Source organism: Loxodonta africana, chromosome 6 (genome assembly GCF_030014295.1).
Source record: "Loxodonta africana isolate mLoxAfr1 chromosome 6, mLoxAfr1.hap2, whole genome shotgun sequence".
NCBI lineage: Eukaryota > Metazoa > Chordata > Mammalia > Proboscidea > Elephantidae > Loxodonta > Loxodonta africana.
In genome coordinates, this window is record NC_087347.1 from 26749335 (window position 1) to 26764200 (window position 14866).

Genomic DNA, 14866 nt, shown 5'->3' on the forward strand with positions numbered 1-14866 from the left:
CCCGCCAAGAGCCAGGCTGGGAGCAGATGGAGCTGGCAAAGCGGAAAGCAAGCCAGGGCTGGGGCTCGGCAGGGACCGAGGAGAGAGCAGGCTGCCGGGTGATCATCCTCCAGGCCTAGGGTCCCTATTTTCTGGGCTTGCCGCTTGCACCCCACTTCCCGACCAGAGTCCTTCTCCTTTGCCTTTGGAAACCTGGCATCAAGAGCCTGAGCCAGGCCCAGTGAAGGGGAACAGGCAGGCATCAGCAGGGCAGGGGTGAAGGCGGGACCCAGGAGGCTGCAGCTCCTGGAGGTCCTGCCTCTGGAGCAAGAGGCTGAGGGGGTGGGAGGGGAGACTTACCAGGGCTCTGGATTCATTATTCATGAGCCCGGAGCAAGGACTCCAATTTAAATGCTAATGTGGGGCGGGGGGCCTGACTCAGCTGCCCCCCCTTCTGCCCCCACCAGCCCATGCACAAGCGAGAGTAGGTGCTGGCTCCAAGGTTCACGGGGTTTATTAGCGAAAAGGGAGGGAGGCCGGAGTCCCAGGGCCACCCACATTGCTCCCAGCCTTGTGCTGCTCCCGCCTGGCTTCCTTTGGGCCTTTCTGGACAGAAGACGGCCAGGCAGGCAGGCAGGAGCTGGAGAGGAGCAGGGAGGAGTGGGGAGGCCTTCCAGTGGACCCTCTCAGAGGATGATCTGGTTGGTGAAGCTGCGGCTGAGCTCCTTGTGTGGCAGAACAATCGAATTCAGGATGAGCACCTCGGCGGGGATACGGACACGGCAGCCTGCAGCAGGACCAGGGCACCCCAGGAGGTCATGAGAAGGGGAGCTGGGGGCCATGGCCATAGGGAGGCATCCCTCCCTACCCATCTGTGCCCTGGCCTTGTGCCCCCAATGACTCACATGGGGCCTGGCACGCAGCAGGCATTCAGCAAATGTTTGCTAAACAAATAAATACACACACTCTAGAACAAATGCTCCCACAGAGCATGGCCGGGACCTGTGGAAGTTTCTCCTGACCTCACAGCCCTGGGCCCCAGGAGGCTGTGCCCAGGGTGGTGACCATACCCAGGATGGTGATGGCTGGCAGCAGCTTCCCATCCTTGAAAAGGCTCTCGCTGTCCATGTGGGCTCGGGGGTCGTTGGGGTTGGGGTCATTAGGGGTGCCCTCCACGCGGGCCCAGCGCCCTACAGTGCTCCCCCAGCCCACGATGCTATGCAGCACGCATGTGTGCTCCTGCCAAACAGGACAGTGTGGGTGAAGGCGGTGCTGGGTGAAGAGCCAATGCAGGGTGAGGAGGGTGCAAGGGGATGCAGGGTGGGAGGCAGCAAGAACTGTGAGAGAAGAGGCCAGATGCAGGGCCGGTGGGATTCACCTTTCTGTGCCCTGGGGTGGATGCCCAGGCCCTCCCCTCAGCCTCCTGGGGAGCCACACCCTGCTGCATGCGCCCAGGTGCCTACCTGCAGCGTGGCTCCATGAAGGACAATGCACTCTCGAAGCCGTACACCCTCGCCCACTGTCACCCCCTCCCCAATGGAGACATTGGGCCCCAGCTGTGGAAAGGAGCACATATCATGAGCCTTGGAGGGACTTGAATCCAATCCCCACAACAGATAAGGGCGAAAGGAGCTGCTCAAGGTCCCACAGCAGGTTGTGACAAAGCAGAGAGGCTGGCACCGAGGGTTTAGGAGGTATCTGAAACCCCTATCCATCCTGACAGCCACCCTGACTCTTCTGGGGCTGGACCCACCACTTACCACAGCAGATGGGGCCACCTTAGCCGTTGGGTGGATGTAAACATTTCCTAGAAGCAGAAGAGAGGGCCTGGGGGCTAATACCCCAAACTGTATGCAGAGCGGGTGGGGCAGGGACTGAGACTTCAACCCTGGGATCAGAGTTGGGAGTCAAGGCTCAGAGGGCAGAGAAGGCTGGCTGGGGGCAAGGGGAAGCGCTACGGCAGGGTGGTACCTCGGATCCGTGGACCCCCTGGGGTGTGCTTGGCCAGCCGTTCTGGATGAGTGAACTGGTATCGGCCCAGATAGAGGCGGGAGGCATAGAGGGCTGAGCTGGGGGGCCACACAGTGGGGGAGGGCTCAGGGGCCAGCATGGCCTGTGCCCACCACTCCAAAGTCTCTTAGCCCTGGAAGAGCCCACCTCCCTTTTAGAGCCTTCTCCCTGCCACATACCCTGCAGACTTGATCTGGCTCCAGATGCCATCAGTGAGGTGCACGTATATCTGGCCCTGCCCGGCCAGTGCTGAGAACACATCCTGCTCCAACCGAATGGTGCCTGCCCCTGGCCAGAGGCCTGGAGAGTCCTCCCTGTTGGGAAGGAAGGACAGCCATTCCCCAGCTGAGTCCCAGCTTGTGGGGGGCAACCCAGTCTGACTGGGACAGGAATCAGAGGGGTCTCCCCATCTCCCTGGGCCCCTCCCCAAGACAGGTAAGACCCTGTCCGGAGGGGCGTGCCCATCCCAGTCCCTTCTACCACCCCCACGCACATCACTCCCTGTTATGGATTAAATTGTGTCCCCCTAAAATGTATTGTAATTCCCAACCTCTTTTTTTTTTTTTATGCCTGTAGTCATAATCTCATTTGGAATGGGTTGTCTTTGTTATGTTAGTGAGGCAGGATTAGTGTAGAGTGCATTTTGAGTCAATCTCTCAAGATATAAAAGATAGTAAACAACCATTCGAAAAGCAGAGATGAGGAAAGAGAGATGCTAGGTCACATGAAGATCGCCCAGGAGCAGACACTCAAAGAGACAAGGACCTTCCAGAGCCAGCAGAGAGAGAAAGCCTCCCTGTAGAGCCAACACCCTGAATTCAGACATCTAGCTTCCTAAACCGTGAGAAAATAAATTCCTTTTTGTTAAAGCCAACCACTTCTGGTATTTAGGTTATACCAGCATTAGAAAACTAAGACAGAATTTGGTGCCAGGAGAATGGGATGTTGCTCTAACAGATACCTCAAATGTGCAAGCAGTTTTGAAATTGGGTAATGGGGAGTTTTAAGGTACTGAATAGTAAAAGCCTAGACTGCCTCAAAGAGAATGTTGGTAGAATTTATGGACATCAAAGGCAATTCTGGTGAGGGCTCAGAAGGATGTGAGGAGAGCTATAGAGAAAAACTCTATTGTCTTAGAGAATACATATGGTGCCAGCAACAAAATGTGGCTAGAAATGTGGACACTAAATGTTACTTCTGGTGAAGCTTTAAAAGAAAATAATGGACATGTGATTGGACAATGGATGAAGGGCAATGCTTTTTATGCAGTGGCAAAGAACTTGTCTGAAGTATGTTCAAATGTTTGATAGGAGGTAGAACTTGTAAGTGATGAACTTGGATATATGGCTGATAAGATTTCTGACCAAGATCTTAAAGGGGCCATGTGGTTTCTCCTTGCCACTTACAGCAAAATGCGAAAGGAAAGACATGGACTTAAAAATGAACTGTGCAAAACGAAGACAGCACTTAAAGATTTGGAAAATTCTGTTGTACAAATTAAGGACACATGTCCTAGAATGTTCACCAAGCACACAGCTACACAATCTTTTGCTAAAGAGATTAAGTCTGTGACTGATCTATCCAACTACCACAGTAGAAAACCCATCAGCTTAGACTGAAGGGGACAGAAAAAGAACAAAACAAAAGGGAAGAAAGCTGTCTGCCTCTTGGAATCCTACACTCAGGAAACAGGTCAAAGGAGCTACATCTGTTGTCCTCCAAGAAAAGAAAAAGACCATCCCTAGAGCAGCTTGGAGGTCAGCAGAACTGTTGGAAGGAACACAGGAAGCAGGGCCTTCTTGGTTTCAAAGGGTGGGGCCATGGTCTCCTGGATCTCAAAGCGGGGGGCCACAGCCTTCTAGGTTTCAAAGAGTCCAAAGTGTGGGGCTACCATTAAAGTGTGCCAGGGGGATGGGGTCACCACTGCCATTCAAAGTTGAGGGAAAGGGGCTGCCATGCCCAAGAGGCAGAAGAATGGGGCCTGCCAGGGTTAAGGAAGTAGGGTTACCACTCAGATGGACAAGGAGAATGGGACCACCCAAAGCCAAGGGAGCAGAGATGTTATCCCTGTGGGCCTGGAAGGCAGAGCTGAAGCCCAGGGCCGAGGGGCCTCCTCCACCCAGAATCCAGAGGGTGTAGCCAACACCCAGAGTCTAGAGGGCAGGGCCATTGCTGACATCATCTCAGAGAACAGATGATTATTTTCGAGACTTGAGAACTAATGTAAATTGTTCTGCTGGGTTTTGGACTTGCTTGGTGCCCATGATCCCTTCTTTCCCTCCAATTTCTCCCATTTGTAATGGAAATGTCTACCTTGTGTCATTTCACCACAGAACTTTGGAAACAGATAATTTGTAATCTAGATTTCACAGGTTCACAGATGAAGAAGAATTTTGCCCCAGGATGGAATACGCCTAAAGTCTCACCCATATTTGATTTAGATGATTCAGAAGATGAGCTTTTGCACTTGGAGTTTATTTAAGACTTTTGGGATGATGTGATGGGGTCAATGTGTTTTGCATGTGGGAAGGACATGAATTTTTGAGGGCCAAAGGGTAGTATGCTACGGATTGAATTGCATCCCCCCAAAATATGTGTTGTAACTCCTAACCTCTATGCCTGTGGTTATAATCCCATTTGGAAATGGATTGTCTTTGTTAATGAGGCAGGAATGGTGTAGGGTATGTCTTGAGTCAATCTCTTGAGATATAAAGGAGATTAAACAAGATTCGAAAAGCAGAGATGAGGAAAGAGAGATGCCAAGTCACATGAAGATCGCCCAGGAGCAGAAGCTCAGAGACAAGGATCTTCTTCCAGAGTTGGCAAAGAAAGAAAGCCTTCCCCTAGAGCCAGCACCCTGAATTCGGACTTCTCTAGCTTTCTAAACCATGAAAAAATAAGTTTCTTCTTGTTAAAGCCACCCACTTGTGGTATTTCTGTTATAGCAGCACTAGATAACTATGACACCCCATCCCCCAGGCTGGGATCCCATCACGAGGGAGCCCCAGGTACTTACCTGCTTCCCACCCCTGTCCCATGTCCAGGAGCTGGACCAGACCTGGGTTCCCCCACTTTCACATTCCTCTCCCCCCATTCACTCCTCTCACCCTCAAGGTCACCCTCCCATCACTAGATGGAATGACATACAGACAGACTCACCCAAGAGCAAGGCAGCTGCTGAGGGCAGAGACAGTCACAGAGAGAGGGAGAGAGAGATGGTAGAGATGCCAGCCCCGCAGAAACAGAGACAGAGGCCAGGAGAAACGGAGAGAGAGCAGAGAAGTGGGTGGGAGTGAGAAGATGGCTCCGAACCGATGAGGTGGGAGATAGGGAGATGGGCTGGGGAAGCGAGGAAGGAAGGCAGGGGATGCAGAGAAGGGTACAGGCCATGGCCCAGGAGGACACCCCTGGGACTGAGCAGAGCTCTGGGGTGCCTCAGCCCGAGAGGACACACGCGTATGTCTGCACCCGAGCATGTGTGCGCCCGGGTGTGTCTTGCCGTCTGTTCCAAAAGATGTCTCTGGGATACTCAGGGCTTGAGAGAAATGGACCAGAAGGGGAGTGGGCAGGCAGTGACAGAAAAGGAACTGGAATGGATAAGGAAGAGGGACAGAATGAGGTTAGAAGGGGAGGGACAGGGGAGGCTCGGGCTGGAGATGACAAGTGGAGATAGGAGAAGGAGGAAGAAGGTGAGCAGGTTGAGACGGAGCCTGCAGAGACTGGGAGGAGAGGCATCTGTGTCTGGGGGTTCTTGGGGGTAATGGGGCCATGGGGCCTGCCTCACAGTTGCCCGTCCTGCTGATTACGCTGGAAGACATCCCGAAGGGGCTTCAGGGCTTCCGGGGAAAAGAGGTAGATGCCGCAGTTGATGATGTCACTGACAAATGTGCTGGGTTTCTCCACATAGTGCAGAACCTGAGGATAGGGTGGTGGGGTTTAAGAGAGGAAGGGACCACTGCCACAATCCCCTAGCAGGTTCTCTGATCACCGGCCCTCCCGCCCCTCCTCCCTTTGGCCAGAAGAGTCTTCCTAAAATACAGAGCATATCCACTACAGCCTGGCTTTAAACCCGTGGTGACTGCCCTTCATGTTCACCTTCAAGACTAAGTTCCCTCCCCGCCCCACCTCCCAGCACTCCCGGAACACAACTCCATGCCATTGCATGCTGCTCACTAAGCCTGGAATGCCCTTTCCCACCTCTTCATCTGGAAAACTTACCTTCTAAAACACTGTCACTCTCGGTGCCTGCCCAGAGTTAGCCATTCGGGCCTGGGTACCCCTGGGCCCTGGTCACACCTCACCTGTGTCTTTTGCAATGGTTGGTTTTTGACTCTGTTTCTCCCACTAGACTGAGGGTCCTGTGAGGCAGGGATTGTGTCCTTTTTGGCTCTGTTTCTCTCACACTTAGCTGATGCCTGGCACAAGACTTTAAAAACATGTATGTACGTATATGTGTGTATATATGTACGTATGTATATGTGTGTATGTTCATATATGTAAGTTTTACACTGAAGCATGGACAGATAAAGGGGTGTGTGGGAGTCAGACTCATTGGCAAGGAGTTTCACAGACAGGGACACAGACCCTCTGCCTTGTTGATCATACTCCCACCTCCATAATTGTGGAGGCACTAAGCTGTTTACAAGGAGCCCTGGTGGTGCAATGGTTAAGCACTCAGCAGCCAATCGAAAAGCCAGGGGTTTGAACCCATGAACAAACCCACCAGTGGCTCTGCAGGAGAAAAGACCTGTAAAGATTGCTGCTGCTGTTGTCTGCCACTGAGTTGATTCTGACTCACGGCGACCCTATATGACAGAGCAGAACCGCCCCCATAGGGTTTCCTAGGCTGTAATCTTTATGGGAGCAGATCGCCAGGTCTTTTCTCCTGAGAAGCAGCTGGTAGGTTCCAACTGCCGACCTTTTGGTTAGCAGCCAAGTGCTTAACCACTGTACTACCAGGGCTCCTTCTGTAAAAATTACAGCCTAGGAAACCTATGGAGAAGTTCTACTTTGTCACTTGGGGTCGATATAAGCTGGAATTCGACTCAATGGCACACAACAACATGCTGTTACCTGCCTCCGGTTCTTTGCACACATCGTTCCCTCTGCCTACAATACCTTCCTGTTCCCTTCATCATTTAGCCGAATCCAACTCAGCTTCTCCATGAAGCCCTCCCCATTCCCACCCAGGCAAGGCAAGGTTGCGCACTCTCCCCTCAGTGTGCCACATCTCTGAACATTAACTGTTATCCCTTCTCCCTTGCCAACCTCTCTGAGGACATCACTACTTAAAAGGACATAAGAGATGACTATGGAATCCCCAGGTGGTACAAACTGTTAACACGCTTCGTTGCTAACCAAAAGGTTGGAGGTTTGAGTTCGCCCAGAGGTGCCTTGGATGAGAGGCCTGGCAATCTACATCCGAACAATCAGCCATTGAAAATCCTATGGAGCACAGTTCTACTCTGCCACATACCAAGTCGCCATTAGTCGGAGTCGACTTGATGGCAACCAGTTAACTGGTAAGAGATGATCAAGACTGAGGGTTCCTTTCTGGGGCTCGTTTCATAGCATTCCACATTCTGTAGAGGCCAAGGGGTGGGAAGGACAATGACACACAGGGTAGGCCCCACCCAGCCCCCTCTCTGCTTTCACCTCATGTGTCTGTGGATTCTCAACGATGCAGCCATAGTTGAGGGATTGCGTCCTGTTAGCCTGAAAGGCAGACACGCCGGAGACAGTGACCCGCCTGCTCCAGGGCAGCGAGGCCTGTTTTCTCTTTCTTCCCTCACCTCTAGCACCTGGCACACAGCTCCCACTGACAGGCCTTCAGCAAGAGTGAGAACTGACAGCAGCCTTCCCCCTCCCTACACAGAACAGCCAAAGGGCTCAGGGCTGTCACTGAGACCTCCATTACCGCTGGGGCTTCCAGCATGTCTCCAACTCCCCAGGCTGCTCCTGCCTCCCTGACACTTTGCATCTCAGGAACCTCTCTGGGTCATTCCCCCACCCCCCAACCCTCCCAGCCCCCTCACCGTGGTGCCTAGGAGTAAGAATGGATGGGGCTGGCGTCTGTGGGCATCCAACATAGCACTCAAGGGGAAGTCAGAGCAGACATCAGCATTGAGAACGAAGAAGGCCTCAGGGCTTCCAGCCAGGATCTGGTCTCGGAAATGGTAGAGACCACCCCCCGTGCCCAGGGGAGCAAATTCCTGCAGGTACCTGTCCCCAGGGACCCCAGAGCCAGCTTGGTGAGATCAGAAGAGACACATAACAAGAGCCTGGTCACCTGTGCCTGCTCCCAGAGGGGCTCCTGCCCAAGCCAAACAGGAAGTGCAATATATTCAGGGATCCAGAGATGCCCAAATAAGAAATTCTCCTAGTGTACAAGGGTGAACTCTGGGAAGTGTTAACTCAATTTACTCTCGAGAACTCAGAGGTCTGGGGCACCCCTCCTGGTATGCATGTGCGTGCAAACACCTGATCGGAAGGTTAAACTCCTGCTGGGCAGCTTCTAGGAAGCGGGTGAGGGACTCATCAGGTTGGTAGAAGCCAATGAGCAGAATCTCCTGCATTCCAGGAACCTGAGGGCAGGGAAAGAAATTGGGAAGAAAAACATCTGATAGGAGGCAATTTTGGGCAAATCCTTGGTACTGGCTCAGAAGTCCAGAAGCCAGTTTTAGTCTCAGCTGTGAGGACCCTGGGCACTCACTTAATCACTCTGACCTATTTTATTCTCTTATTATTTCCCCCTCCCTCACCCACCTGGATTGGGGCTCCCATTGGAAAGATTCTGCCTATCAAGCTGCATTAAAGAACAATCCATTCATTGTGTTCCATTTTTATTATCTGCCAATCTGATCAGCACGAGGAAAGGGCAACCACTCACCACCAAGTGCCTGGCAACCAAGGAAACTGAGGCTCAGAAAGGTTGAGAAATTTGCTCAAGGCCTTACAGCAGGTATGTGGCAGAGCCTGGATTTGAACCCACGCTTGCCTGTCCCAACACCAGAAGCAATAAAGAAATGATATCCATGGTGAGCAAGGGGATGAGTTCTGTGCTTTATTATCTTTAAGGTTCCCCAGGCTATGGCTTTAGATTGATCCTCGTCAGATCTCACATTCCATAAAAATAGGAGTGAAATCTGAGCAGGAAGAGGCCAGATGAGAGAATAGATCAGGTGGAGAAAGCAGGGCAGCTACACTGCAGACCTCCAGGGGGCGCAACTCCTACTGTCATCTGTGAATGGTGGTCCCTGGAGTTAAGCCTAGTGGGAAGAGATCATGTTTGGAAAGGGGAAAATGCGGCGTGAAGGAGATGTACAGGAGAGGGGGTGCCTATGGGGTTACCTGGGCACAGGCCTCTATGTGGTGCTGGATCATAGGAACCCCTGCCACAGGGAACAGCGGTTTGGGCACCTCGAAAGACAAAGGCCTAAAGCGAGTCCCTGAGAGAGGAGAGAGAATATTTCAGTCTCCTGCTTCCCTCTGCCCTGCCCCACCACACCAACCACTCCAGTCCACCCCACCCCCAGCACCTACCATCCCTGATTTCTCACCCTTTTGGGGGCCTCCAATCAGGATCACAGCTTTGAGCATGATGGTGATCGCTACCTAAACCTCAAATCCCAACAGAGAAATCAGGCTCAGACCTCACACCCCAAACCCCAATTTACACTTAGCCCTCTCCCAGGGCGGTCAACCCAAAGTTCAGTATGGTACATCCCCGGACATACACCTCACAAATCCCACACACCTCAAATACCAACTGAGATTCCAGTCAACTCCCAAACCTCACTGATTCCTTCCAAAACTCACACCCCACAATTTGAACCCCAAAAGACTTCCTTCTGGCCACGAACTAATTGAGCAAACTCAGCCAAGACCCCTTCCTCAGACCCCAAGCCTCAGAAAAACTGAAGCCCCAAGCCCACCAACAGATCCCCAAATCTTGGTATCCCCATTCTAGACGTTAAACCCTGAATCCCAATAATGAACCCCGAATATTGAACCGCAAACCCTAAGTGAGCCCCAGATATTTAATTCAATCCTAAGAGTGAGCCCCAAGTACTGAACGCTGATCTGCACCTGAGGAACCCTAAGTTCTAGCGAAACCCCTCTAGATGACGAATCCTGAATCCTAAACTCTGACCTCCAGGAGATGAACGGCAAATCAAAAGACAAGTTCCCTGGCATCCCAAACACTGAACCTACCAACCTCCCAAGTCCCGATACTGACGATTGGTGCTGAGCATCCGGATTCGGTGGATTTATTGCCGACCCTCTGAACCCCAAAACTAACTCTGTTCAATAAACCCTGGCCCCGCGTAGCCGGGGTCATGGGATCAAAACTGGCGTAGACATGCCGGCCGGGGCCTCCAAGCCCATCCTCCCTCTAGGGGCCGTCCCCCACTCCCTACCCCTTTCACCACCCCACCATCAGCTTTCTTTACCACTAGCACCCTTTACTCCAGGTCTGCTGCCGGATTACTGATGGCTCCTTTGGCGCACGTGTCTTCTCGCAAATCGCGAGAACTTCTTCGCAGGGTCTGCCGGGAATTGTAGTTCTAAAGGTTTTTGTTTGTTTGTTTGTTTAATTCTAACCCTGGGAAACCTTGGTGGCGTAGTGGTTAACCCGCCAGGCGCTCTTTGGATACTCTATCGGGCAATTCTACTCTGTCCTATAGGGTCGCTGTGAGTCGGAATCGACTAGACGGCACTGGGTTTGGTTTTTCGGTTGGGTATTCTAACTCTGGAAACCCTGGCGTAGCGGTTAAGAGATCCGCCGCTAACCAAAAGGTCGGCTATTCGAATCCACCAGCCGCTCCTTTGAAACCCTAATGGGCCGTTCTCCTCTGTCCTCTAGGGTCGCTGTGAGTTGGAATCCACTCAATGACAACGGGTTTGGTTTTTTTTTTTTTTTTTTAACTCTCTGAGAAAGGATAAAAGTGGAATTTATGGGAGGATGCGGGGCGTGGCCAAAAGATCCAGGGGGCAGGTCTAGGTGAGAAGAGGGGTTGGGGCCTGAGAAGCCGAGGCTGGGACCTAACGTTAGCAGCAGCCCGAAGTGTCTGAGAGAGAGCTAGCGCAGGGGCAGCACTCCAAGTAGAGAACTAGGTCCCAGGGAGAAGCGGAGCTGGAAATGAGGGGGGGTGTGGCCAATGCCGAAGGGCCTGGGCCAGAGCGCGAATGGCCGCCAGGGGTGGGGCTGGAGCGATACGAACCGCGAGAAGGCGGAGTCACTGTTTCCACTGCCCACCCACCGGGAAGTGTAGGAGCAAGAGACAGTGGAGAAAGTCCGTCTCCGGTGTACTACCTGTAAAACGAAGCACTGGGGTACGCACTCTTCGAAACTCCCTCTGACCCCAACGTTCCGTGACCTTGGTGGGTATGGAATAATTGTGGGTGCAGGTGTTGGATCTGGGGAGAGGGAATGGCGACGCTAAAGAATAGAACAGACGAGGGGGTCAGAGGGAACAGCTTTATTAAACAAGACGAAGGAAGATTGTGGGTCCCACTCGCCCCTGGACTTGGAACCAGGGAGAGGTCTGCGGGACCCTTTCAGGCCACGTCCACGCGAGCGAAGCTCTGGTCCATGCCCAGGCTGTTCTCCACAAACACCTCATACTTGCCGCTGTCTTCCGGAGTGGCCCTGCGGATGGTCAGCGTCGTGGTGGTGCTGCCGATCTCGAAGAACACCCTGGGGGCAGGGCAGGGCCTTGGGTCAGCTTAAGGGTGCTCTGGGCCCGGATATTAACCAGCTGTGTTCATTTGCCTCTCCTTTGCCCCCCGTCCCACTCCCGCTGGGCTACTGGGCCCCGTCCCTGTCCAGGCCCCAATCTCAAGTCCCCGCCCTTGCCTGTCATCCTCCTCGATGTCCTCCCGTCCTTGCTCCACCCCACGTCTGGCGCAGGCTCGCCCATGATCTGCGCAGTCAGCGTCACCGTGGTGCCTGTGCGCGCCTTGGTGTTATCCGGTCCCTTTTGAATCTTCGCCGGGACTAGAGAAAAAGAAGGGGAACACGATACAGAAAGGGACCCGGAGGTGAGCCGGGGCAGGGGGCTCAACTTCTCCAGCCAATACCCGAACCCTAAAAACTAGCAGTCTGACCTGCATCTAAACTCGCAGCCGACAGGTCATTAACCTCTGGGGCTTTTCCTCCTCAACTGTTAAACGGGACTGATAATCCCTGCCCCTCCTACTGCAAAAGGTTGATTACAGAATCAGAGATACAGAGGGGAAAACTCGGAATCTCGGTTCACATCTCGTGGGGCCTTGGAAACAGCTCCCGGTCGTGGAAATTGCCCTGGATCAGGCGCCAGAAGACCAGGGCTTAACCCTGGCTCGGCCTCAGGCTCGCCTTGTGACCCTGGGGCCCTGCGATGGAGTGATCGAAGCCCACAGCGACGTCTCAGCTTGGAGGGGTCGGATCCCGAGGCAGAGAAGGACATGCACGGCGGGCACGGCGCTGCGCCCTGACCTGCGCTCCAGGCTCTGCCAGGGCTGGGCGGGCCACGACCCTATCCGGACTCGGGTAGGCCCAGCGGAGACGCGCGCGCTGGGCGGGGATGCGGTGCGCAGGGTGCGCCGGTACCTTCTACGAGGATGCGTGCCGAGTCGGAGCACTGGCCGAAGGGACTGGTTACGTTGATCTGTACTGGCCCAGGTCAGCCAGTTCTCCGTCACGCACCACCAAAGCCACTAGGTCAGGATCCTCGAAGACGTAGCGGTACTTGGGCCCGTCGCGTAGCTCCTTGCCGTCCTTGCTCCAGCGGATGAACGGGTCCGGGAAAGCCGAGATGCGGCAAGTCAGCTCGGCCGCGCTGCCCTCGATCAGTCTTTCAGAGGCTCCAGCACCCGCGGCGGCCCCTTCTCGCGCAGCTCCTTCCGGGACCTACGCACGGGCTAGGTCAGGGCCCAGAGCACCCCACCACATGACTCCCGCCCGCCTGCCGTCCGGTCCGCCCGGATATTGGACCCTCCCGACTCTTCAGCCCACCAGACCCCTAAATGGATGGGGGGAAGGGACTGCTCCTGGACTGTTATCATGAAATGATTCACTCTGGTCGGCCCCGCTTCACACGTCAATAACTGCTCTTCCCCAAGCCCAGTGACCCAAGGGTCCCTGCCACTGTGCCCATCCTCGTCTCCTCCTCCACCAATGCAGGAACATGCCTCTGCAGCTCCAATTCCCTTCTTCCTGAGGACTCCCTGGCTCCCCCTCACCTGTGGCCGCGGTAAGAGGCCTGGATGCGAATGGCCGCGCTCCGGACCTTGGGGTCCTTGATATCCAGGGTACAACCCGGGGGCGGGGCCGCAGGCGCTGGTTTTTTGGGAGGAGCTGCTTTGGACATCTGAGGAGCGGACAACAAATATGAGGACAGGCTGAGGGAGAGGCTCCGACCTTCAGCCCTGTCCCAGCCTTGTCAGAACTTCCTGAGGATGGGAGAGTTAGGGGCTGGTCTGGAGATCGGGACTCACCGTGGAGGGGCGACTTTGGGACTTGGGTTGACCGGCTGGGTAGCTGGCTGCACCGAGCCCTTCCGAATGGCACAGTGGGGCCGCGGGCAGGTGCTCAGCCCCGGGCCTCGGTTTTATACATCGCTCCCCTCCTTGCCTTGTTTGACGTGGTTGCGCTTAGCCCCCCCGGCACCCCAGCCCCAGCTCCCTGACCTATGCGGTCTCCTTATTTAGCCCAAGAACGCCTGCGATGCTGGTTCAGCCGCTGCAGCAGACCCGGGGGGGAAACTCGAGCGGCCTGGGGTGCATCGAACAGCTGCACAGCTGGACGCGGCCCCATCCCTTCCCAGGACGGGGGTATCCATCCCACTCGCGGGGGGCCAGGCACGGCCCCTAGCGGACAGGAGATTCAGGTCACTTCTGGGGCCACACTCAGGCCTGTTCCCGGGCAGTTGGACCACACGTGCTCCCGGGACACCGTCGGATAAGGGGGTGCGAGTGTTTGTCGGGTGTCCCTGAACGAAGCCTGAGTAACAGCAGAGTTCTCTGTCCTTATAGCCAATCACGGGAGGGCCACGTGGTTGTCAGGACCAATCGGGAAGCGCCTTACTTCCAGGGGAGTCATTTCCAGACTGTGCCCCCTGGCGGTAAATCGAGATAAACAGAGAAGGGACTGGAAAGGTTTTTAAGAAAGCCCTCTTCTCAGCTCCACTGCTCTCCCCGCCCCGCAACATGGCAGGGTCCCTGTAGATTAGCACTACTCCTACCAACGCTCCTCCTCTAGGTCACCCAGTCCTTGCTTGGGACATAAACTGGTGCTGGGGCATCAGACCTCGGGGCGAAGGGGCTCAATTAGCTCCCTTGGGGCTTACCTGGGGTCCAGTCTGCCAGGCCAGGGCACCGGGTGGGAGCAATGTTCCATTTATTGTCACTGCCCACTCGGATGTGGAGTTCTGTCACCTTTTGCTCAGAGCAATTTTGACATAGCTGTACTGACATAAATTACCTTCGCTACTCTGGGCTTGGAACAAGCAGTTCGACATGCCGTTTCCAATGGGGATAGGAAGAAAGCTGAAGATCAGAGGGGGGACAGGAGAGGAATTTTACCATTTATCGAGATATGAGTTTAGCCACCTCATTTTTATATGAAAATACTTGCAGTGAGGAGGGGATTAGAGATCCTCACAGGCAGGCTGTATATCTTCATCGATAAAATGACAGGTGGGCAAGGTGTCTGTCTGGTCCCTTCCAGCTGGCTTTAACATCCTGTTATTTTATGATGATGGGGCTTGCCCCTTCCCTGGGGTCCTGAGAAGCCAGAGAGGCTGAGCTAGGCTGGGAGGGAGGTTGGCTGCTTGGGCTGGAGCCAAGGGGCCCTCAACAATTAGCAGCATACAACAAGCCTACTCTTTCTGCT

General features: G+C 54.3%; 2 protein-coding genes across 6 annotated transcripts; both read right to left on the reverse strand.

The window, feature by feature from the left end:
• Positions 1 to 477: 477 nt before the first annotated feature.
• On the reverse strand, positions 478 to 10764 carry GMPPA (GDP-mannose pyrophosphorylase A). 5 transcript variants are annotated; one of them, XM_010601785.3, is made up of 13 exons: positions 10443 to 10764; positions 9549 to 9609; positions 9340 to 9437; positions 8470 to 8573; positions 8025 to 8211; positions 7645 to 7704; positions 5774 to 5904; positions 2169 to 2303; positions 1951 to 2048; positions 1740 to 1786; positions 1443 to 1535; positions 1050 to 1218; positions 478 to 766 (listed from the first exon to the last, which is right to left on the reverse strand). In XM_010601785.3, the coding sequence occupies exons 2-13, from the start codon at positions 9586 to 9588 to the stop codon at positions 666 to 668; spliced, it is 1263 nt and encodes a 420-aa protein (XP_010600087.1). In that variant the 5' UTR covers positions 9589 to 9609; positions 10443 to 10764; the 3' UTR covers positions 478 to 665. The 5 variants fall into 5 exon arrangements, with proteins under 5 accessions (XP_010600087.1, XP_010600097.1, XP_023396975.1 ...); XM_010601795.3 differs by having other exon boundaries at positions 9532 to 9609; XM_023541207.2 differs by lacking the exon at positions 10443 to 10764 and adding an exon at positions 10208 to 10426.
• A 124-nt stretch (positions 10765 to 10888) lies between these two features.
• On the reverse strand, positions 10889 to 14201 carry SPEGNB (SPEG neighbor). Its single transcript, XM_010601802.3, is given in 7 exon segments — positions 10889 to 11689; positions 11849 to 11870; positions 11873 to 11989; positions 12584 to 12643; positions 12646 to 12825; positions 12828 to 12883; positions 13216 to 14201. Coding segments are annotated over 7 exon segments (702 nt in total). The 5' UTR covers positions 13344 to 14201; the 3' UTR covers positions 10889 to 11550.
• Positions 14202 to 14866: the final 665 nt, after the last annotated feature.

What these genes read in the sequence shown, in the direction of transcription:
- GMPPA (XM_010601785.3), bottom strand. Translation starts at nt 9,588, where the DNA reads ATGCTCAAAGCTGTGATCCTGATTGGAGGCCCCCAAAAGG. An exon ending in GAGTTTAACCTTCCGATCAG is followed by an intron (nt 8,212 to 8,469) that starts GTGTTTGCACGC and finishes CCCTGGGGACAG; the next exon opens with GTACCTGCAGGAATTTGCTC. An exon ending in AGAATCCACAGACACATGAG is followed by an intron (nt 5,905 to 7,644) that starts GTGAAAGCAGAG and finishes CCCTATCCTCAG; the next exon opens with GTTCTGCACTATGTGGAGAA.